The sequence below is a fragment of the Halictus rubicundus genome, chromosome 17 (genome assembly GCF_050948215.1).
Source record: "Halictus rubicundus isolate RS-2024b chromosome 17, iyHalRubi1_principal, whole genome shotgun sequence".
Classification (NCBI taxonomy): domain Eukaryota; kingdom Metazoa; phylum Arthropoda; class Insecta; order Hymenoptera; family Halictidae; genus Halictus; species Halictus rubicundus.
In genome coordinates, this window is record NC_135165.1 from 2,258,406 (window position 1) to 2,282,975 (window position 24,570).

General features: G+C 42.9%; 3 protein-coding genes and 1 non-coding gene across 20 annotated transcripts in view; 2 read left to right on the plus strand and 2 right to left on the minus strand.

The window, feature by feature from the left end:
- Positions 1-1,802, minus strand: part of LOC143362403 (uncharacterized) — an 85,661-nt gene extending 83,859 nt beyond the window's left edge. For all 10 annotated transcript variants that reach the window (XM_076802510.1, XM_076802509.1, XM_076802512.1 and 7 more), the window contains exon 1: positions 1,340-1,802. In XM_076802510.1, coding sequence (XP_076658625.1) covers positions 1,340-1,639 — 300 coding nt within the window. In that variant the 5' untranslated portion in view covers positions 1,640-1,802. The remainder of the gene's footprint in view (positions 1-1,339) is intronic.
- Positions 1,803-2,249: 447 nt separating this feature from the next.
- On the plus strand, positions 2,250-18,392 carry LOC143362589 (F-BAR domain only protein 2). 7 transcript variants are annotated; one of them, XM_076802882.1, is made up of 16 exons: positions 2,250-2,532; positions 2,651-2,729; positions 2,765-3,246; positions 4,922-5,233; positions 5,539-5,796; positions 5,874-6,069; positions 6,150-6,470; positions 7,137-7,250; positions 10,859-10,958; positions 11,400-11,661; positions 11,829-11,872; positions 11,951-12,093; positions 12,445-12,925; positions 13,022-13,238; positions 13,310-13,658; positions 14,154-18,392. In XM_076802882.1, exons 3-16 carry the CDS (start codon positions 3,217-3,219, stop codon positions 14,222-14,224), a joined length of 2,898 nt encoding a protein of 965 aa, XP_076658997.1. In that variant the 5' UTR covers positions 2,250-2,532; positions 2,651-2,729; positions 2,765-3,216; the 3' UTR covers positions 14,225-18,392. The 7 variants fall into 7 exon arrangements, with proteins under 7 accessions (XP_076658997.1, XP_076658996.1, XP_076658993.1 ...); XM_076802881.1 differs by having other exon boundaries at positions 2,251-2,532; positions 11,829-11,878; XM_076802878.1 differs by having other exon boundaries at positions 2,253-2,532; positions 11,829-12,093.
- On the plus strand, positions 4,012-4,118 carry LOC143362711 (U6 spliceosomal RNA). Its single transcript, XR_013083687.1, has one exon. It is a non-coding gene; the product is annotated as a U6 spliceosomal RNA (small nuclear RNA).
- Positions 16,930-24,171, minus strand: LOC143362590 (prolyl 3-hydroxylase 2). Of its 2 annotated transcripts, XM_076802886.1 has the most exons (11): positions 23,837-24,171; positions 22,967-23,231; positions 22,144-22,468; positions 21,873-21,998; positions 21,245-21,381; positions 20,887-21,036; positions 20,192-20,434; positions 19,993-20,088; positions 19,781-19,931; positions 19,025-19,442; positions 16,930-18,807 (listed from the first exon to the last, which is right to left on the minus strand). In XM_076802886.1, exons 1-11 carry the CDS (start codon positions 24,064-24,066, stop codon positions 18,735-18,737), a joined length of 2,214 nt encoding a protein of 737 aa, XP_076659001.1. In that variant the 5' UTR covers positions 24,067-24,171; the 3' UTR covers positions 16,930-18,734. The 2 variants fall into 2 exon arrangements, with proteins under 2 accessions (XP_076659001.1, XP_076659002.1); XM_076802887.1 differs by lacking the exon at positions 16,930-18,807 and having other exon boundaries at positions 19,325-19,442; positions 19,698-19,931; positions 23,837-24,164.
- Between the last annotated feature and the right edge of the window lie 399 nt (positions 24,172-24,570).

Here is a 24,570-nt window from a genome sequence, read left to right on the forward strand (position 1 = left end):
CGTTTAGCAACGGAGGCACGCGAACCTGGAACTCGATTGTTACGTGTAAAGGAGCAATTTATACAGGTGCTACAGAGGTATACATACTCTAAAGTGTTGTCAAGGATTGGGGTATTCGAATGCAGGTCCCGTAAAAAAATAAACCATTCCAATGATATATTTAAGAAACAGTTGTTTATACATTGTCACATTACACAGTAGGATTTTGAAGGTTCAGAGTCATCAGTGTGCACGCGGATTAACCTGTCAACCGAATGATTTATCGACCGTACAGAACGCGGTTCAAAATGGGCAAGAAAATTCACGTTTTCACAGACGTGTAATTACAACAACAAAAGGAAAAAGTTGGTTCATAGAAATAATTACAAATTACGAGGGAAACTCGTTTAACAGGTTAATAGAAACCGTCGCATGAAGTCCCTCGTGATTCGAAGTCCGCGGTAACTTTCCAATTCGGGGAATTTCATCTCGTATCGATTCGCACTTTACAGGGGATAATGGACTATTTTAACCGACGGAGTTCAACGCTCTGGCTGGCGAGGAAAAAAAAATTGAAAAATCGATAGCGAACGTCGGCGAATAAATTCGACCGTGTCATTGAAAAATAAAAAAAAAAGAGGTTTCCACGGGAAACCTAAGATTCGCCGGATAAGACGGGACGTGTCGGTAAAAACGTCGATCGTGCCGCGAAGAAAAAAGCGAATCGGTACGAGATGAACGGTCGCCGCGAACATTACCGGCGGGTGAATAATTAATCGCGTTGAAATGAGATATAAAAAAAAAAAGAAAAAAGAGAAATGGAATCGGATCAGCCGCGAGCGGAGATACGTGCGAGCCGTGCCAGAACGGAATATGGAAATGAGCCCGGTGGTTTGGACGCGGCACCGTTAAATCACGAGAGAAACTTCGAAATGCAAAACTGCATCGTAACCGGCACCGAGGCATGCTTGCACCGGATCGATCGTTGCAAGCCGTAATACTTCGACCATGCATCGGTAAAGGTGAACAAACCCTATCGTGTTTCGACTCGAGACATTCTGCGACACATAACCTAGAACACGTCGGCTGCACGACTCATTGAATCGCAATCCGCGCGGTCGAGCATTTTCAACCGTCCGCGAGAATGTAAACAGGAAAGGGAACGTAATCGATCAAGCTGCATTATGTCTTTTCTATTCGCGTTCGAATCCCGAATTCTGTCCGCACCGCGAGATCACCGAACGACGCCCGTGTATCGCACTTGACTGGACTCGACACGATCGCAACATGGCCGTTCGCTCTTTCGCAAGGAATTAACGTTTTGTTTTCTTTTTTTTTTTTTTTGATTCGGCTCACTCACCAGATATTGCTTGCAATGTTTTTTATGCTTAACGGCGCAGCGTTTCTTCTTCTTGGCGGCGGCGTTCGTCAAACCGTTTCCAGGCTTTTCTTTGTGAGGCGTCGACAGGTTCCCCTTGTTCGCGGGCATCGCCGTGATCCCTCGATCCACGGAGAACTGGCTTGTTCTACCTGTCGACGTCGCGCCGAGACTCGGGTGCACCTTTCGGTCCAGCGACAAGAGTGATTGATAACGCTCGAAACTTCTTTGCTTCCTCGGTAGATACGTATATACGATACACACGTGTGAGCTGCCGTACATGTGTAACGTATAGCCACTGGATATGCGCAAGGACACTGGACTACCCTGAGCTGATTACTCGAAGCCACGCCTCCCGTCTTCCAACATTTTCAATAGTCATTGCCGCCCCTTTCAAATTTTCCGGGCACGTTCCTCGAACTTCTCCTCGTCATACTTTTTTCAGCCTTTTATCTATTGATTCGCGTTATCCCGCTGTTCAATTTTCATCGAGAAAAATGCGCGATCGTTCTCCCCTGCTGCGGAAAATATGCGCGCAGTACAGTATCGCGTGATCTGATATCAAATTTTCAATAAACGATACGCTCAAAGGTGCATCGGCGTATCTCTTGACATACGTCTGCTCGATATTTTATTCATCTGTTACGTGTTCCTTTTCAAATATGTACTCGTAGCTTTAAAGCGGACGGTACACGGAAACCACGTTCGAAAAGAAGAAGAAAAAAAGAAAGAAAGTGGAGTACGGTTCCCGAGATACCAAAAAAAAATACTCGGCCCTGAGCTTTTAGCAGCGCCGCTGTCCGAATGTGGTAAATTTCTTAACTACATACGTGCAAGTGTGCATTTGATACGAGGTGAAAAGGTTATCTGCCTAGCGGCGTGAACGTAGGTTCAGTTCCGGTCGTGCTACCGGAAGTGAGCGATCGGTTCTTAACAGGTAGCGTGTTGTACTGGTTACATAATGTTAGGGCGAATAGTCTGATGTAACGGTTATCAATAACGATGAAATCATAATAACAATTCGACAATGTAAGAATCGACCGTACTTCTGTCCTATAATTATCGGCGCATTGTGCAACGCATCTGCTGGCATCGATGCAGAAATGCAACGCAGAGGATTCTAACAACGGAATGGTGGAAGTTCGATTTTCAAATTTTCGTTGAAGCTGCAGAAGGTACGTGGCAAATAATTAGTCGATTACTCCTCTATGATGGCTAGACGGCGGATTTTATGCGTTTATGGAACAATTGGGTGCAATTTAAAAGTCAAGAGTACATTATTATTATTTTCAGCTGTATACAATTTTTAAAGAAAAGAAAGATGTAGAAATATATCGAAAACTGAAAGATGAGGGGACGCGTATCGGTAAAAGTTTGTCAAGAATGTTATGAATTCGAATCGGAAAGCGATAACAGAGGAAACGGCACAGTAATAAAATGATAAACATAATTTTTGGTGAACGTAGTTTTTGAAACCGGTCATCACTTTCCGATAGATCCAATAAAGCGTTTCGTTTTACCGACCGCGGTGAAGTAACTTCGCGGGTTGACGCTAAGATGGCGGCGGGCGCCATTTTCGTGGACAGAGAGGAGGAAAAGAGAACGGCGAACGACAGAGATAGTTGAAATAAGTTGACCCGTGTCTCCGCGGTCGAGCGCGCTCGTTCTGCTCGAAACGTCCAAGCAAGAAAACGTTCGTCGTAAATTGAGTTACGTCTCGTTGTACGGCTCGGACGGTTGCATCCTGTATAGTACCGTGTGTGTATATATATGTGTGTGTCAATGGTTCGTTATTAACGGTGCAGTGCGGGCCTGATACACCAGAAGATAAATTATGATGGTCTGATCGCGGTTCCAACATGACTGTGGATTTCGCCGACTACTTTTGGGTGAGTGTCCAGCTATTATTCTAGAATGTCATATTCGTCGGATCTAGGTTATGTACGGGCCAGGAAGATCTTATAATTTTTTCCCATCGTTCCTGTGCGCGCCGATGAGCCTCCTCTCGCCGTCCCTGCACGTCACGTTCGAGGCAACATTCTCTTTCTCGCGTAAAATCGACGCATTCCCTTCAATGAAAGCCTTTTTCTCCTTGTCCCGTCTCTCTCCCTCTTTCCTCGTTATCATGGTCGTTTTCGCTCATCTCTTTTTCTCCGTGTTACGCGGCATGCTTGCTCTCCTCTTCTCCGCTACTCTCGCTAATGCAAGGTTACGCGTTCACCTCTCCCTGTCATCTCATCCCCGTGTCGTCACCTCTCGCCAGCCGCCGTAGAAAACCAACGGGGAACGCGTACTCGAACGTATGTTGACATGTATGCGTTTAACAGTCCGAGCGCGAAAGGGAGTGGAACTGTCGACTACGTGAAAGACGGCTGCAAACAGTTTTCAAACATTCTGCCGTCGCGTTATTCGAATTGCTCGACGGCTCGCCACTTTCTCGAATGCTCAACGTTAATCCCCCAACTGTTTGTTAACGCTACCTGGCAATCCTTTAAAGCAACAGTTAGTCAATGAATTCACTCGCGAAACTATGATAACATTGAAGTAATCTATTCAGTAAAACAAATACTGAAAAGTTGATAATCGAATTTTGTGATTCGAATTTATCAGAAAAAATTGGAGGTAGTTTTCCTGAAGTAATTATTAATTCTTAGGTACTTGCTTCGGCAGTACATATACTAAAATTAGAACGATACAGAGAAGATTAGCATGGCCCCTGCGCAAGGATGACACGCAAAGTCGTGAAATTATTAATTCTTAGATATGATTTTTTTTTATGAAAGACGGTATTTGTATTGTGAAGTGTTTCATATTTGCTGGGAGTCAATGCTGGTTTCAAGAATATTTTGGGAAATATGACATTGCTCACTCCGGGCGAAAGCCCTGTGCAGATAAGATAGCTATTACTTCCTCTCAGGTTCTTTGTAATTCTATCTATTGGAGATTACTGCCATACAGGATATGCTGTTGATATTTTTAAAAATACTTAATCATGTGTGAACAGACTAGATTGTCATGAAACTAGAAAACACAAACTACTTTGTTTTCTGTATTGTAAGGTTTCTTGTTTGTTTATTCAATAAGTTTTATATTGTATCGTATATCCAGCGTTGTTTGTCAGCGAGGTTCACAGGAAAAATTAAGCAATAGGTCATGCATGGCAAGTAATATATACAATAGGATGATAAGAGTAATAACATATAATGACAGCTCATTGTGACGATGACACTCAAGAGTTCTGCTCTATGTGAGTTTATAGCATGATCAGAGTTCAAGTGTTAAGTGGCTAAGTGGTCTTAAGTATACTTTTGTATATCTCTTTCTGTCGGGACATGTTAATTGCAAACGGAATTTTTACCTTTTTATTTTAATTCCAAGAGTCAACCATTTTCTGACCTAGAATACCCCCATTCTGTATGACTTTTTTCATTTTATGGATATGAGGAAATTTAATAATGTAAACAATAGCAATTTTTTGTGGTGCCTTGGAGTTACCACTCCAGTGCTGAGGGTTAAACCTGACTAAAATCGTTTATCTAAATCTCGATTTTTTTATGATTCAAGGGCGAAAAGAATAATGGATTTGACGTGTTATATCATAACATGAAGCATGGTGTAGTCGCGAGTAAAGAGTTGGCTGATTTTTTAAAAGAGCGATCAGCCATAGAAGAAAACAATTACAAGCTTCTGACTAAGGTAGCCAAGCAAGTTGGCAGTACTGGTAACACCCAAGGAACATTCGCACCCGTTTGGGCTGCTCTGAGGGGTGCGGCAGAAAAACTTGCATGCCTGCACCTGCAGATGGCCCAGAAGGTCACGGAACTGATAAAGGATGTATCAAAATATGCAGATGAATTACACAAAAAGCACAAGGCTGTACGTAAAACCTTTTACTCATACTATTTACCATACTATATAAAATATGATTTTGAAGCTTCCTTTTGGTACAGCACTTCTTTGTCCATCTCTCTTGTTACAACTGTTTATCATATTATACTATGAATCACATTGTATATTTCAAATCTTATCAGTATCCGCCCACCCAGGTTGAGCCTCTAGTTCCCTCAGACATTAGTGTCTGTTGAAATATAAAGATAATGATTTATCAAATTAATAATGAGTAATTATTGGAAATATCGAATTAAGTAGAAACCAAAATTTATAAAATGAACAATATTTAGGTAAAAGAGGAGGAGTCATCTACCTTGGAAGTTGTGCAAAGTATACAAAGCATTACAGTGACCTTGCAGAAAGCAAAAGACATGCGTATGCAGAAGGGTCTAGAATTGGAAAAATTAAAGAAAGATAATGCCAGTCAGAAAGAATTGGAGAAAGCAGAGATCAAGTTCAAAAAAGCACAGGATGATTATAAAACATTGGTAGACAAATATATGGCTATCAGGAACGATTTTCAGACCAAAATGACTCAAGCTTGCAGGGTATCCACCTATTATTTTTTTCTGAGGAATCACCCGATTATGTAATACTAATAGAACTTTTTTCTTTCAACAATAAGAGATTCCAGGATGTGGAGGAAACGCATCTAAAACATATGAAGGAGTTTTTAAATATCTATGCAGATGTCCTGCAGACAAATCACGAACAAGTTGGTCAAGTCCACATTGATTTCAAGCGTCAGTGTCTAGACATGACGGTGGATAAGTTACTGGAACAGTTTGTTCAAAGCAAATACACAGGTTTTGAGAAACCAGGTAACGGATCTTATAATGCATAGATAAAAGTTTTACTTGTGTAATCATTCTACTATTTACATAATCTTTTTCTGAATCAGATATAATCGAGTACGAAGAAGTCATGACAAATTTAGGGGACATGACCACTCATTCTCAATCAGAGGGTAATGTTGAGACACCTAAGGAAACATCAAAAGGAGCCAATGGAGAAACAGGAGTCGCTGGTAACACTCACAGTTCAAAAAAAGATCAGGGATTAAAAGAGGGGGGTAATCAGGTGGATGAGGAAAAGGGGAGGGTACAAGAAAAAGAAAATGAAAGACTGAATGAAAGGGATAGAGAACTGTCACATGCACAAGCCACCAAGGCTTCCCGCCGTACTACCTCGCTACTCAACCTGTTCATGTCCAACTCCCAGGGTAGGTTTTCTTTTTAAAATTGAACCGAATTTACAAGATTTTATTCTCTTTTAATTGCAATAGTCTTTACCCTACCTTAACATAATGCATAGATCACTGGTTATGATCATTGTCACAAATTTTTACATGTTCACAAGTGTTTAAAAAAAAAAATCGAAACAAGCGAAGTTTTCTAATCGAATACATTATGTTTTGGTGGATGTGTTTTGCAACGTTAATTTGCCGCAGCAGTACCATTTACTCTTCACACTTTTACACTCGTTTAACTTGTTTTTTGTCTACTCAATCACAGATTTATTAATCTACGCATATGTGGAACAATTTTATTGACTTATCGCTTATGTGGTTGTGTCATAATGCTTGAACGTTATAATCTAACAATAGGTGGAGGATGACACTATAAACTAAAATGTATTCCAAGGGAGTTATTATGAATATGCTGTATACGTTTGTAGCTTACTTAGAGATTTTAATCTTCCTAATTTACATGAATTAGCACATCAAAGAAGCGGTTGCCCTTTGGAACACATTTATGCCACTGAAAGTGCAAACTGTAATTCAAATGCGATAGACATAAGTAATATGTTAAAAATAGCAAGATGAAGAGAAAAGGGCCATTCGGAGGCACAGATTATTCAAAGATATGAGCAATGAGTGTTGTTTCAGACAAACAGAAGCAAGCAGGGTCTGGTTCGGCACCTGCAACTCCCCAGGGGAACAACCTGCCTCCTGCTGTTCCACCTCCCAGCATCTCCAGGAACCCTCTCAGAGGATCTAAATGTAACTGCTTACATTGTGATTACCTGTACCCTTGCCACATCCACTACTTGCATTTTGAACTGTTTATTTAGACAATCGGTTACACGGTACTCTCTCCTACACACAATACAGAAAGTTCTTTCGAGATGTTGCTTTCTTTAGTAATTAGTTGAAAGAGATTGAGGTGAGGGTATCTTATTAGACAATAGCTACAGCTTTCTGCGATATTTTTTCAAATTTTTTATTTCACATTATTTCTGTAACTTATATCAGTGTCTGTTACAATTAATAGATCAATCAAATTTTGGCAAAAAAAAATGTTTAAAAATTGCTATCGGTGACAACAGCAAATAATTTATAGTCTCTTTAAAAGTATGAGAAACACTTGAATTTGAATATTAGAACAATTCTTCATTTTAAGTTAAAAATAAGTAAAAAGCCATCTATAACTCGACACTCCTTTTACACAACCTTTATCTTTGTCTTGCTCTGTTGGTTGTTCTCTGCCTGTGGTATTCGGTGACAATTACATTACCATACCTTTGCTGATACAATATTTTTTACGGCCATACAGGTTTAAGTGGTTAAATGAAAATATCTGGTGACTTACAGTGGTAACGCGTATTATGGTTCCTCCACTCTGCACTCTTTTAGATCAGCAGTGTACGTATACTAACAATGTTTTTCAGCACACTGAATTAATGTTACATGCGTAGAATCATGTTGCGAGACGTCTTTTAATGGTATTCCATGCTGATTCATGTTGCGATTAGTGGAGATATACCTGTGTAACATTGATTTATCCTTAGTTCTTGAGGCACAGTTAAAATATTTCTTCGCTTTGACATTGAAGCGTATATACACTATATATCTCGCTTCATACCTATCCGGCATTAGAAGGAAGAAATATTTTATTTTTCCTAAAACACTACTAACACAGAAAACTGGGCTTGCTTAGACTATAGGCTGTAGCTTTAGGATTACATGGCAATTCTAACAGGCGATACTCTCTAACACAATTCTCACAAATTGTCACTTATAAATTGTTTTTCTAACAATCTTTGTATAAACATAGATCAAACGGGGGGGATTATTTTCTTTCTGTCAACACGACTCATTGTAAAAATTTTACATATGTTTCTTGTTTGTTCTTTTTTTTTTTATCTTATTATGCTCGCTCGATAGAGACTACAATCTAGATTATAATTCACAGTGTGTTAGCATTAAGAGAATCGATGTGTCCTGGAAAGTTTCTGAAATTCGTGCTACCATCGTCACAGAAGTCAATCGATTCCAATCATCAGAAAGCAAAGTACATACAGACGTGTTTGCAACAGGAAAAAGTTGAACGTGTTGGTGCACAAACACAGACACCCATACACGCGTGCGCGCGCTAGCCGTGACAACAATTTTTGAAACTTTCTGTCGCCACCTCCTTCTAATAAACACCGTGTTCACATAGAGTTAATTGAACGAAGGGAGTTGGACTTGAATAACGTTGAAATACGAATGCGGGGTTCGGCTACTGACGGGAGCCCAAGGTGAGCCATTTTTATTGAGAACTGTTACTGCATGGCTCACTCGTACTCGTATTTATTTTCCAAGTGCAAATTATTATATCCTTCGTGATAGCGTAATGTGATTCTGCAAGCAACCCTTCTCTCCTTTTCTCTTTATTTTTTGTTTGTTCGTTTGTTAGCGCCGACAGTAGTTCCCAAAAAAAAAAAAAAAAAATAAAATACAGATCTCTCGTATCGCGAAACATTCTAACACGTTGAGTGTTGATCATCGTTAATTATCAATTACGTAGTATTTACTTTACGGTATTATCTGGTTTATTGGAACAACAGAATTCGCAATCAATTTCAAGTAATTTCGATAGCGTTGACCCTCACGGCCTTCAACGTGTTAATTAGCACCGGACGTTCGCGTTTCCAAATGATCTGATAATCCCGTCACGAACTTCACGGGATTATCATTTGTGGAATTACCGTTTTTCTTTTTTCGTCTTTCACGAACTTGTTTTGGTTGTTTATTTTTCAAGTTTTTTTTTATCTTCTCGTACTTTGCATGTCGATATAGTGTACCCTTGCTTGCAGAACATGTGGTATACCGTATATGCTCCACGAATTTTGTCTAGAGGTATCATTATGTCCGTGGAGATTGCGCAACCTCGTATCGTTCTGTTGTCTTGAGAAACGTATCTATCGGTAATCAGTAGGACGTGTAATTGTTAGAAAAACAATTTAAGCCGAAACTCGACCTTTTGCAGATCCCTAGAGGAGATTTTTTTCCAACTTTTTCATTTTCTCCCCCCTATATGGTGATGGTGTACTATGGGTTTGTTCTTACACCTTATGCTAATGTAACGTGTTTTATCCAAGCTACCTCTTTGTTCTACTTATCTATCGTTATTGTCTGATTTTACTGCAGGCGTGACAGCGTAATTGCGTTGTGTTTTGGCAAGAAGAGTTTCATGCCGACGCGCTTTACGGGTCTGACGAAACGCGAATCTTATATTTTTTCAACGTGCTCCGATCACTTCGAAAAGATTCGATCGCATCGCGCCACGGATTAGTGGACGAGGCTTGCAATGATCCGGGATGACCGGTCAATTAATCATTCAAACGCGCGTCAATTTTTCATTGTTTACTCTGACGTCAATAATCACTGCGACGCTATAAACGTAACATTACCCGGTTCTGGACTCAAGTTCAAACTTACATTGGCAATTGTGCGATAGGAGATCACTTTGAAAATATTATTAAAAAAATAAGGATAAAAATAGACGAAATTTATTTATTTATTTTTTAAAAATAGAAAAAAGTCTTTTAAGAATTTTGCAGACGTTTGCCCGGGCCCGAAACGCGTGTCGGTACCGCTAGAGAATGTAACAATGATTAGAAAAGCATCGTAAGGAATGCATCCGCTGATTGTTCATCCGGTGACTATTGTTTTCCATTTTCATCTTGTTAGTCTGTTATTCTTCGTTCTTTTTTTTTTCTCTACCGTAGACGATTTTGTTTGATCACGTTGCGCTACGCCTGATACACTTGGAAAGTAAATTAATTTCCATCACACCGTTAGATTACCAATTTTCTATTAATTTCTAATACGAGATATTTATTGCCGTTAATAACTTTTTCAGTACAAATACGTTTGACACCGCCAAAAATAGTAGTTTTACGCTTCTTAGTCTCTTAGTTCGTAGCTGTTTCGTTTCGAAACTTATCTTGTATTACTATAAGACACACTCGTCGACTGTCCCCCGTACAGACAAATTGATTAACCTCCCCTAATCGAGAGTTTAACGTTTGCGAGTAAGTACTACATACGAAGAGACGAATAACGTAGTGCGTAACAGCGTTGTTGCCATTCTTGATCGTCGAAACGGGAATATTCGCAGCTTCGTTTATATTTATTTTTCGTAACGTAGAAGAAAGAAAAGAAAAAGATCATTTCTGTAAATTTTCTTGGGAAATCCGATCAGGTGGTAATTGTTCTATCTTGTCGAGTAAAAGCAACGCGCATCTGTTGGCAAAACGAAAGCCTCGTTGAGCCAGTCTGCTGGATTGTGAAAAATTAAGAGCCGCTTTGTTTTCTATATATCGTGCGTCCACGACCAACAGGGTTCCTTCGCAGCAGGAGAGAAAAGCGGAAGGGAAAGAAAGCGAAAAAGAAGAAGGATGTCGTGGAGACGAGCAGCAACAAAGAAGAAAAGTCTGACCTGTCAGTATACGCACGTTCAGCAGATCTAGTGCACTCGCGATTGATCCCGCGATCAAGCTCAATCCTCACCACTAAAAACAGTAGTTTAACACTAGAACTGCCAAGTACTAGGGTTGCAAAAATATTTAAAAATTCCGAGATCCTGAACACCGAGACCAACTCGGCGATCAGCTCGTTAATTAGGAATAAAAGTAATTGCACGAGCCTGGTCGCGGAACCGAACTCCCACGTTGTTTAATCTCTTTTGCTTCCGTCAGCACCTAATAGTCACCTAATTGAGCACATCGGTACCGAGACATTACAAAAGAAAACGTGTCCGTTAAATTCTCACAAAGTAGTTAATGTCGATCGTATGTATATACAAAAAGAAAAGAAAAATGCACTGGGCCTGCTGGAACATGTGAGAGTGCATTGAACTGAACTCGACTGATTTGATAATAGGGACGACAAGGAGGACAGCAGAAAATCCGAGACGCCGACACCGGAAGTCGACGAGGATGGTTTCTGCATCAGACCAAAATCAGACCCGTGGGAGAACGAGAAGGGATTCTACTCCAGCTCGGACACCGACTCCGAGGATGAGAGGGAGAGGAAGATCAGGGTGGAAATTAAACCGCTTAGCAATGGCGGTGCACCTATGAGCGCCAGCGTCGACGAGCTGAGGGCAACTGTGGAAAATTTATCGTTGTCGCCTGCGCCGACGGTACTTTTCATTTCTTATCATTCCGTTCAACCCTTTCGCTCAAAATCACAATAGCGTAACACTAACTGTGCCCTGAAAGCTGTTATAGCCGTTCAGTGTTCAGCTAACATTGAAATCATCCTGAACCCGGAACCGAAAAGATGATTTTCCCATTTATTTTGTAACAGGGACGTAGAGGATCGAATACCGACTCAGATCACCATATGAAAAGGTCTCAGTCAGTGTCACAACAATTAGGAGGTAAGCCAAGCTCAGATTTACTTGGCCTAAACTTGTTCAATCCCAGCAGTACGCCATCGAGCGCCTCGACGCCGACCGGCAGTCATCCGTACGCGCCATTGCAAAGCCCTCCGCCACTGTCTTCGTCGCCGACGCCTCAACCGCAGCCGCCGCAATCCGCACCACCCACACACCCTCACTCACGGTTCCCCGGTGAGTCGAAAGAGTCCCGTCTCATTACGCTCGTCGGCATGCTTTTTGTCCCGCGAGATTATGCGTGGGATCCGCGCTCAATTCCGGGACTGATGAACGCTTCATTCCTCCTCTTTGGACACGTAGAAATAATCCCGTCAACTACGTTGCTATCAAAATCAACGATTTGCGTTCAAATCGGATCGTCTGACCACTGGTGGGTCACGAGGAGATAACAGAACAATCGCAGAAAGAAAGCAATCATAATTTTTCTCGTATTCAGTTATTCAGCTTAGAATAGTACATACATTGATGCTTTATTTGAACTGTTACGCAAGACAAAAAACTGACTGTAATTCCTCTTCGGTGCAGATGGCGACCTGTTCTCGGAAGTGGGAGACATCACTCCGGCCTTACCTCCCAAGCAATCCGCTTCTTCCACTCCGACAGGATCTATTATCATTCCCAGACCGCCGTCCCGAAGAGGGGAGGGTCCTTCTCCTCGGGGTAGGATGTCGCCGGCGACGATATCCAGAGCGGACAGCGTGGCCAGCTTGGAGTTTCGCACAGCCGGCGTCGGAGTCGGCTCCTCGAGGGGACCCTCCCCATTGACAATCGGATTAGCGGATACCATTCCTCTGGCGGTGGCCTTTCACGAGATCGTACACTCTTACTTTCGGGGTACCGACGAGACCCGATGTCAGGTGAAGCTTAGCGGCGACATGATGCTCTCGTTTCCCGCCGGCATCGTCACCGTGCTGGCGAACAATCCCAGCCCCGCGAAGCTCACCTTTCGCGTGAGGAACAGTAACAGATTGGAAAAATTGTTTCCTAACATACAGCTGGTCAGCATGTAAGTTGCCCTCGTTCCTTGCATCTTTCCATTCAAATACAGATTCGAAGTGGCTCGTTCCAAACAAGTCTTTGAACCATTCTCGACCTGTTGCAGGGACGCCACGCAGACGACCGTTGACAGTACAATTTTCGAATTCAACATGAGTGCCTTAACTACATTGTTACGTAAACAGGCTGAACAAAATCCCTCGGCTTCTTATTTTAACGTCGACATACTCAAATATCAAATCAAATGCAAGGAAGGCGCGGGCTCATGTCCTTTCCAGTTGGTAGCGTACTGGAAGTGCGAAGCAACTCACACGGATCTCAAGGTATTCACAGACACCTGTCAGCAGGGTATAATTTTTAAATTATGTATTATTACTTTTATCCGTTTTCGTAGATCGATTACAAATACAACAGCCGTGCTATGGCCTCGCCGAGTCCCCTGCTGAACCTCCACGTTGCAGCGCCCATAGACGGAGATTTCAAGTCCTTGAACAGCAAGCCCCAAGCTCAATGGCTGCCAGAGACGAACAGAGTGCTGTGGAAGTTCACGGAACTGTCCCAGTACAGCGAGGGTCACGGCGTGGGCTCCTTGAAGGCGAGAGTCGAACTCGAAGACGGTCCGGGGAACCAGGGAACGATATTCACTCAGTTCAATTGCGAAGGGACCACATTGTCCGGCGTCGAGTTCGAACTTCTGGGCCCGGGCTATAGATTAAGTTTAGTCAAGCGCAGATTCGTTTCCGGTAAGTGCCTTCCACGAGCACAATCTCTACCGTACACCTGCTTCACACTTTCCAGCATTACGTAACCTTAGGAAGATTTGCAAGGGACAATTAACACGTGAAAACAAGATAAATTACTTGATTAACCCTCATACGCTTCTCAGCTGAAAATTCACTCCCTTTCTTTAACACTAGGTTTAGGGGACATTCAGGGGAAAATGACGGATTCTAATATTTTTAATTCACGAATATTGAGATTGCAAACATGGATCCATGAGGAATTATTTAACAAATTGATTTCTCTAGGTAAATGTTATTTAAAAAAATGGCTACAGATTTTGATAGATATATTCATGTTATTTTTATAAGGAAATGTAAAACAGTCGGTTTTAGTGCTCAGTAAACCTAGTGTTAAAGAACAAGAATAAAACTCGATGACTCTCGAGGAGCGTGCGAGGGTTAAGAGTATTGTAGTAAGTGGTGGTTCGACGAACTTAATGGAATGTATGGTTTTAGGGAAGTACATATGCGATGGAGATTCCGACCCAAGAACCAGATACGCCGCGCCCCCATCGAACGTAGATTGACGACTTCCAGAATGGGCGCCTCAGTGGGAGAGCCAGCCCATTTAATATTGGTACATGCTTGTTCATTCACTGCCCATACCGCGACTAATGTCCGTTCGAACACGAGATCGGCGTGGAGAAGCCTGTTGGATACCAAAGAACGACGTGCGATACGATTCGGGTTGTCGTCAACTAGGCAAATTATTTGTACAAAAGCCCGCGGACGTTGCACGGAGTTAGTAGAATGTTGAGTCGTTTCAACGCGGTTCGAACGAATCTTGCATAATCGGACGGCCGAAGGATACGGAATGATCGGTCCGGATCCTTCGGCCGTGAATGACGACGGACGCGGTGTTAGGGTCGCGGATTCAGGCGCGGGATACTCGGAACGGAAATACTCGTAAACGTGATTGGACTTCGGAAGTCACTCGCTACCTGAATGAGAACGGCGTTCTGATATGTGTTTTATATCTTGTATATTTTTCAATTTTCTATAATATGTCCTCGATTAGATTGTACTATTTTTAGTAAACGTTTGTATAACGTGTGAAACGTGGTTTAAATCCGAGGATGATGATGATGACGATATGACGGTCAAGGGTTTGAACGGTGGTGGGGGGTGGAAAACCGTCTTGGTAGGAAATCGACGTGGTTGTTCGCATAAAGCCTTTGGTGTCCAGCATATTTTTCGCCACGGTATACTCTCGCCATATTATTGTGTCTATAATAATCAAAATACGTTACGATACTTTCTTTTTTTACGTGAACAAGGGGGAAAAAAACAAAAGAAAATTAAGAAAGGAAAGACGAAGATGGACTCGCTTTCTCTCTCTCTCTTTCTCTTTCTCTCTATCGAAAAGAAACCATCAAACAGTACAATGTCTTTAATCTATTGTTATACCTTGTGTTACTTTAATATAGCTATCTCGTACTAGTATCGTTAAGCGAAAGAGAATGATCAAGGATCTGTGCACGCCAATTTCGAGTTACTTGTTGTAAATTTAGCATTTATAATTTTACACGAGGTCTACCGATCCTCGACACGTGTATAGACGCGCGAAATCGTGCGCAGAAAAATTGATTATCGAACAAAGCTGAAAAAGATTCACGAAATCCTGCGTACGCATCGGTCTTTGCGTACCGACTGTAACATAAAACGAACGCGTAGGTTCCGCTTCGCTCCGAAATTCGAAAGACACATAGTTAAGTGAAAGCTGAACTGTCCCGCGCGCGGGGGGGCGCGCAAAATATTTTAACGTCGAAACGATCAAAGCTGCTAGATTGCGAATCCGTAGTCTCGCGAGTGTCGCAAAAGGGGTCTTCTAATCGTCGCTCGATTTCGGCGATCGGTTCGTCTGTTTCATGGTCGCGAATCTATCCAGTATTTCTCGGTACACTTAAACACCTAGAGTAAACTTTTCCCCGAGCTGCCTCGCGCTCGGGGCTACCTTTTAACGACTCTACTAAAACTTGAAGGATGTCGGCTCGGTCTTCTGAAAAGCCCACAGGAATCGAGATCATCAAGCCCGTTGATTTTCTCTGTCATTCGTTCATAGTTGTCACCATGCTCTAACTGCAACGTCTACGAATCGAACGCTAGAATATCAGGCCATTTCGTTCAAACTACATGTGCATACATACCGACTCGTGCGTGTATATGTATATGTGTATATAAGGCGAAGTAATAACTCTATAAGAATAAGTCTGAAAACGAAACTCGATTATTATTATTAATATTAATATTATTACTGTTATTATTACTATTATTATTATTATTAGTCCAGCACATATGATGCTTCCTTCAGCGCAGATTGTGTAGTGTAATGGGCAACAAGTTGACGAACGCACCGTACATATTCGTGCATAGTTCGATCTGTGATTCATTTATCGTTTTCATTCTAGAAAGGGAAAAAAGACAAGTAGAGTTTCCAAACAGCGTGTTTTTACTTTCGTTCACATTCGAGATCGTGCCTCAGATTGTTCATCAGTATTTTAATAAAAAGAAAAAAAAAAATAGTGTTTGCGACTTCTCGTAAGAGTTTTACGAACGATTTATCGTTTATTATTGTTTCTCGTTTTAGAAAGTCTCTTCGACGAACGCACGATGTTTCCATCCTCGATCTGTACACGAGTACTTGCGGTACTTGTTGCGAGGTATTCCGTTACCTGGCTCTAAAAGTGCATTATGCTTCTTAATTCTAACGAAACCTAGGCGGCGATAACCGCGCGGAACTGCTGACGATTTTCCGTTTGGCCGGAATGCCGTTAATCTGCCCGCGGCGAACGCCGTGTCTCTCGTGCGAAACGACGAGCTGTAACATAATCATTTTACATTGCTAAGGACGTCCCAGGATGTTAATGAAAAACCGTTGTCGTTCACCGCTCTGCGTTTACACGTGTATATTTTACGAACTTTACATTCTCCCGCTTCACTGTCGTTCTAACTAAATATATTGTATCTCGCTCTCGGCAAGAGAACGAAACGAAACGAATCGAAAAGGTCTACGAAAAAAAAGAGCAATACTAACGAAAAACGAAAAGAAACAGGTCACATCCGGAAACGCTGAAAGAGAGATGATCCACGGAATTCTCACTCCATTCGACACGTTGCCTGCCGGTGTTTTCTTCGTTCGCACACGATCAACGGGAACCGTTTAGCGGTTTTAGTATGCGTTTCTTTCTTTGGGCGACGCGCTAGCACGATTGAATTTTTATTCACGATGTCGTTGATCGATCATATCTCGGAGCAAAGAACGAGATCCGTCGTTTATAGACGTGCGCAAGGTGACGGAGTGGCAAACGAACCTGTACGCTACCGTGCAAAACTGTCCGGACACTTGCATGTTTGACGATGCTGCGAAAATATAGTTCAAGGTTGCCATTTTTGTCTATTGCATTGATTTCACTAAATATGAGCAAGGCTTGTTATTAGACGATGCTAGGAAAATTCTTATAGATAGTTGAGCGAGAAGGTACCTATTAAAACGATCTAACATTTTCTTTTTAAATGATAAAATTAAAATAGTCTAATGTTGAGACAAAAATCACTTGGCGCCTACAGTAACAAGCGATTCAACTAATATTAAATGTATCACAAATGTCCGAATATTTCTGAACAGTAGCGTACGCGGGATATGTGTATTTATGTCTATTTATATATATATATCACGACGAATGATATAAATATAGATAAATATAAATATATATATTACGACACGACTAACATGGAGTGGTTCCTGGAAGAAAAAAAAAATGACTGAGCTCTCCTGTGATACGCAGATGTCACTATAATTTCGTAATAAATGTTTGTAACGAAACATAATAATGTTAATGGGTCGCGTTCACTTTCTTCCCGACTGATCCCGCGATGATCACGGCACGAGAAATGGCACTCCTCGATGATTGAACCGTGGTTTTTAATTAACGGTATAGGGGACTCGTTTTCGACACCTATGCGGTACCACGCCGGCATAGGGAGCAATTTATGCGATCCGCTTTTCGCGTGTACAATTGCAATAACGACGAGGAACCGACACTACAGGAGACATCACACGTGTAATGTGTACAGGGTGTTCGATTTTCATTGATAATTGCGAATTGCTGTTGAACTATTCGTTGCAGTGAAAATATTGTTCAGGTAGAAAGCGAATGGTTTCGAAGGGTTCTTTTAATTAATTTTCTGGTAGACGAACGCGTAGAAGCAGATACAGATGTGTCTTTAAATCGTGTAATTTTTAATTCGCGAATCAATGCTAAAAAAATTTTACTAAGCATCTTTACTAGCAAAGTCATTCACTTGTTACTGGAATAATTCTTTGTGTAACGTGTAATTTCTCAGTGATTCGCAGTTCTAGATAAAAATCGGACACCCCGTATGTGTATACATATATATATGACTCTTATACATAGTATAAATACGCCGAGGAGAATAAATTAATTACAGTATACATGTTACACGATACATAGGATGGTTATGTAAACCTGTTGACATGTAATGTCTATGTTCTAATAAAGATTAGGATATTTTATATAAATAACAGAGTGGTTCGACGGTACCACGAGCATATCCTGCGACGCTATACCCTATCTATTGTAAAGACAGATGTCTCCGTAGTTAATCAAGAGTCGGAAGTATGAAACTTCCAAGTAAATGCAATGGAAATTGTACAAAAAAAAAAAGAAACGAAAATTCTGCTAAGTACAGTAAGCGATTACTCATGCTTGTCTTCTCAGGTACCTAGTTTGCAGCAGATCCAGTCACTGACCGGAGAAAATATATTACTCTTTCAAGTATTATTTTTCTATCAACACGTTACCTACCGGCAGTGTTTGAACTAACACGTTACCCTAACTAATACATAACTAACAATCCCATTGAGAATCGTTACTTGAAGGAAGATAGCTTCTTTTTAACTAACATAATGCTTCGGAAGCCTGTTGGTACGTGTTGAAGCGTTGGTACGGTAGGTAAAGTGTTAAGATCTCTGGAACAGTTAGAATACTGAAGATATTGTGCGACGATTCGTCCTCTTCAGGGCGAATTCCTCAAGAAATCCCTCAGGAAATCGTCGCTGTTGGCATACTGGATCAGGAGGTCCTCGTACCTGGTAATTCAATTTTTAAATAAGACTATTAGATGACCATTCTTTCGCTGCATATGAAACGTCTGATTTTTCACAGTAGCATTCTAAAATCGGACGTTGCAAATGCAGCAACCTAACAGAAGCCAGAGCACGAGCAGAGATTGCCCCCTGGGGCTCTGCGCTGGCTCCCGGGAGCAACTAAGCTCGGCCTACTAATAACGCTCATCCAATGATTCACCTCAAAGGCACCTGGACGTCCTTCTCCTTGGCAGGCCCGACCGAATCCACCCTTTGCAAGATCGCCTCGGCCAGGGTCCCTTCGTACTCCCTGTACCTCTCCTCCTGCGTGAACCACAGGGCCAAAGCACACCGCCTGCCTCGAAGAACGCCCCTCACACCGTGAAGATTCTCTCCGCCGGCGGTGAAAGCCACCATGCGCCCGCATTGCGGTGAAACCAAGCTGTCCGATTCGCGAGTCGCGCGATCCTTCGCGAAGAAGAACTCTCCACCCTGAAAGTCTTCGTTCAGGTAAAGGATCGCCGAATGGTCCCTCCAGGTGTAGGCTGGACTCTCGTGGACGCAGGCGTTCTGATCATTCAACAGACAGTTGTCCGCGTGGACCTGATGGCTAAGGTCACTACGATCCTCTGGTGAATCTAGAAACGATCGACGTAACGTCAGGATAGATGCACTGAACTGTTGTGATTTTAGGTTCAAGATGAAGCGAGATTCGTTAGTGACTTTGATTCTGGGCTGTTCCACCTGTAATGCGAATTGCAGGGGCTAATTTTCGACCCGTCCAAAACTGTGTAATTCCAACCACTTTTCAAGTGCTATCCCGTAGGTGAAATTCGCATTACAATGGCGCAGCCCGTGCAAAATTGTTCAACTGGTCACCGGTTGTTACCCACTTTCCACACCGAGTGAGTCTGGGCGACGCGGTTTCAGCTGCGAAAGGGACCAGAATCACGTTGATGCATCAGGTGAAAATTACCAGGTAGAGCCGTGCGGCAGACCAGGTGAGTGTACGTGACATAGAGCGGTCGATCAAGCCCGAAATACCTTTCCACGTGGCTGCGAGCCTGTTCCGTTGTCTCGAGGAGCTGCCGCAATCGTTCAGGCTCTATTTGACCCAGGTACACCATCTGCAATCATTATTTGAAAATAATTAATAATTAAGCCCAAAGCGCTGGACAGCTGTCTTACCAAGGCGACTCTGCCGACAGTGATGCCTTCGAACCGCTCGTACTTCGAGTGCGGACTCTTGTACTCGTTGTAACCGTCACCTTCCACTGCTGTCATCTGCAACGATTTTCGATCAGAGACACGTTGAATAGAAAGATACAAGCACCGATATCTGTGCGGAGTGTACGTTATTTATAAACGTTTATTTCCAGTGACGTACCGAGGCTAATCGCATCAGAAGTTCGCACTCCGTCGAGTTGAGGAATCCGTTGGCCACATAGCGATTTTTCCCGCCAAGTTCTTTCTCTTCTGCGACCACGGAGACATCGTCCCTGACCCATTGCGGCCTCCTATCTCGTATCGCGAGTTTATCGTCTCCAATCGCGGAAATATTGTTGAACAGCAGCGTGTTAGAAAAAGAATGACCGGGCGGCGGATGCAGAGCCTCGATTTCTTCGATTTTCTGCAAAAGACCAAACACTTTTAAAGGTTTTCACACTGCAGGACTTCGAAATAGCCTTCGCCAATACCGCAGCAAATTTTAATTGCACGACGTTACAGTAAAAATTACGATTTTCGCGAGAATAGCTCTTCTTCCGCGCCCGAATGCAACGCCAGGAGTGCACGGATGCATTCCCGGTTGCATTCTTAAGGCGTTCCGCGGAGAAATCGAGCGGCGAGACGTTTTATAGGAGAAGCACAGACATCCAGCGTAGAGTAGAATAATAATAGTCGTCGTGTTTGAGTATTTTATTTGCAAAATATACAGAGAGTCAAAAAGCAGATTCCCCTAAAACATGGCACCGTAAAGTTCGGTGTCCGATCAAAATAAGCGCTTTGGAACACAAACGGCATGGAATGGCAAATCTCGATTCACGGGGTATTTAGGTTTAAGCTTCATTCTCCGTTCTTTACCTTTCCTCGCTTCTCTTCGCTTTTCTCTCGTCTGGCCTGGTGCTTCTTCTTCATCTCCGCGAATTTTCTGTCGACCAGCGAAAACTCGTCGGATATGTAGCGCAACAGGCTCTGCTCGTATTCGTGTCTCTTGACGTAGGCCAGGGCTTCCTGAAAACGTTCAATTAAGTATCAATTAACTGCTAATTCGTCGAACGATTGGAGTGCCACTTTGAACTCCACGGGGCTCTAACCGCTGACCACCATAAATTCCACCGTGCAACTTTAATCAGGATCTTGCTAACGATAACAATTTGTGTGTTTGTAGATTATTCAGGACTGTGGGATTTCCTAATAATTTGATTTTCGAGTTCGTCACCTGTCTCGGCTCGAAGTACTGCTCCTGGACCGTGGGCTGTGTGCTATAGTACTTCCGGTTCTGCAGCATGGTCTCGTCGACAGGGTCGAACAGAAAGTAGGCTCCCACGGCGGCGCAGGCGGCCTTCAACTTTCCCACTGTATGCGAAACGATTGTAACGTTATTCGCATGTCTGACACAGCGGAATGCGCTTGGAACGATGTATTTTGACACCGGTCTAATTAGCGAAACCGTTTCGCCGGTCTGAAGGAGATTAGGTCACGAGAAAACATTGTCGGATAGGTCGCGAGCCGGCGATGACGAAGCGCGAATACCGTTCCAGGGATAACGAGGCTCGTCGGACGAGATTAATCCAATTAAACCTCCTTCGGAGCGTGAGTAACAGCTTCCTGAGGAGCTTCGGCTGATTGTCGGCGCAACGATTCGTTCGCGGGCACAACGAGGGACCTCAAGGTCGCGCAATTTCGCATGATAACGCGGCTCGTTATCGCCGCGTTTCGACTCTATTCGTCTATTCGGTTTATCGTCGAATGGACCAACCTCGATAAGAATTTTCACAAATAGACGCGGACAGGATACGCGTCTCAGATAAAAATTGAGCAACCTTGTCTCCAGCCGACGCACTTACGTTTGTAATAGGCGAACTGTAGGTAATTGTAGTGGCTCTTCAGCATGTCTCCCCGGTAGTCGCCGTTTATGTTGTTCAGCCTCTGGTGGCAGGTCTGCTTGCACTTGAGGCAGTAGGTGAAGTGGTCTGAAATATAAAGAAAATGCTCGTTTTCAATCGGAACGAGAACGTGCATCGCCTAATAAAAGATCAAATTTATCGCTCGGTTGGATCGATCAATTTGCGAGATCAATGGAAGGGAAAATTTGTTTCCCGGGCAAGTTCCACTCACTGGCGACGGAGGACGTGAACTCCGGGTGCCAGCCCTGATCGAACGGGCCCTCGCAGTAGAACCGGCACTCCTCTTCTGCCTGTAAATAGGACGCCAGAGAAGCCTCGAAGAGTGCCACCGCTTCTGCGTAGTTTTCGCGCTCGTAAGCCAACACCCCTTTGAAGTATATGCTGACATAAGGCGCTGCTTCTAGGTTTACGATGCTCTGCGTCTCCACGCCGGGAAACATTAGATAGTGTTCCAAAGACTTTATGCTCATTTCGTGTTTCGGGTGGCGAACCAGGAACGTGAACACGGCGTCCGCCGCGTCCTTGTAGCGCTGCTTCTGCAAGATTAATCGTACACGCGGAATTAGACGCTGTAAGCTTTCGCATAACATCCGCAAACTAGACAATTTATCGTTTGAACAATTTTACAGGGTCTCCGTGACTACGGACTGCCACTTCAGGGTTGAAACTGATTGGAACATTTTTAAGAATGTGGGAGGACAGAGACAAGTTTGGAGTCTTCTGGATTATATCGTCGTCGTTGATCGAAAGGGTACTTTTTCAATCGGAACGGATTGTTGTACAATAGAAGGTTGCTGCAAAAATCCTGCGGAGAAAGATAAGGATATATTGGCGCCATAATTCACGCTAGTCGAAGACTGTGCTGTTCCAAGGGAGACTTTACGACTAGATCAGAACGAGTAGATGACGTAGGCCGGGTTTTACGACCGACCCGCTTATTCGGGACGGTAAACTCATTATTTACTAAAAAGTTGCGGGACAAAGTCTCTCTGCACCTTTTTTAAACATGAGAACGCGGTGGCATCATCGCTCACCTTGAAATAGCAGATGTGTAAGTACTCGTAGAGATGATAGTTGGTCAGCTTGGTTTCGGTCTCGCGCGGCAGCGTCCTCAAAGCGTTATCTCCGGCGATCTCGAGGTACTCCTGATTGCAAGTCAGAAGGCACAACGTTTCCCTAATCTTTCTCTCGTAGAATTGCAGATCCTCGATGTTCTCGGGGAAGATCGGAAACTCGCCGTTAGCTCGCTGCCTGCACTTCCTTCTGCAGTTGACCACCATGCGCTTGTAAACTTTGTACCTGCAAGGACTCGCTTTTGTACCGGAAGTGGACACGTCGAGGATCGTGAATGTTCTTAAAAAGAATTCAATTTGTAATGCTCGCGAAAAGTATTCGCCAGAAGAACTTTTCGCAAGAGTCAGAAAAATTTGGAAGAGCCTGGGCAAAACACGTTTTTGGAATGTACTCCGGAATCAGGTCTTTTTATGAACGTCCACGGTACACATTTATTTTTGGAGTCTTCTCCGTTAGTCGCAGGCGTCCTACACTTCCGTCTTAAGGCCTGGATAAATGTGTGTTAGAACAGAAATTAAAAATGAATATTAGCGTCAGAAAAGTCAGAAATCATTCATAGAAGGACACTTTTCGACGAGGAAAATATTTCAAACACATGAAACGCCATAAAAATGCCAGATACGTTTGCTAACAGAAAAACTCAGCTGCCCCAAAAAGAAGAGCACAGTGAGAACTGTTTGATCTATGAGACAAATTACTTTTAGTAAGACAAAACAATTTCTAGTTAATCTACAGAGAGAAAAAATTAATTTACAGAGAGAGAAGAGAGAGAGAGAGAGAGAGACCCAAAGTTCTGCATCCACTCAAGAATTTCCATGTCAAGTGCGTACCCGTGCGAAACTTCGTTGAAATTCTCGATGCAACGGTCCCAGTCCTCGTCGAGATAAGCTTGGACAGCATCGTAGTAGATCTCGTGCAAGGTTCTGTCCGTCACCGGCAAGTCCAGCTCGAGTGCTATGGTCGGATCGGCCGGATCATCGATCTGGATCTCGTTGAAGAGAGTGTCGTTGTAGCCGGCGATCGTGCCGCAGAGGAACACGAAAAACACGACGAATCTCATCGTCGTCGAGCACCGCGTTTCGCACACTGAACTCTGCCAATGAGAGCCGCAGCTCTCTGTGGGATGTTGATCCACACACGAGGCATACGTAATCGTTTCTCCCCACTACCATAACACGAGGACTCCAAATGCGGCTTTCCAGTTCCGCGGTAGCGATGGGTTCTCCGCGAAACGATCCGAACAAGCACATTATTGAACTTTCCATCGTTCCGGCTGGAAGTTTGAGCAAATAGAACGTTTATCCTCCGAGGATCAATGACGTCATATTGACAGCATCAGGTTAACGCGTCTAGTCCTTACAGTCGCAGAAAAATAATTTAAATGTTTGAATAACAAATCTCCTTTCTCCTGTACTCGAGATATCGACGCATGATTTAATTCTTTCAAAATATTTGTAATATTTTAAACAGTAATAGAGCTTTCTTATGTGAACCTCAATGAGCTCGAAAATATTTTATTGACTTGTGAAATGGCGGCGTTACAGTCGCATCTTCAGACATCTTC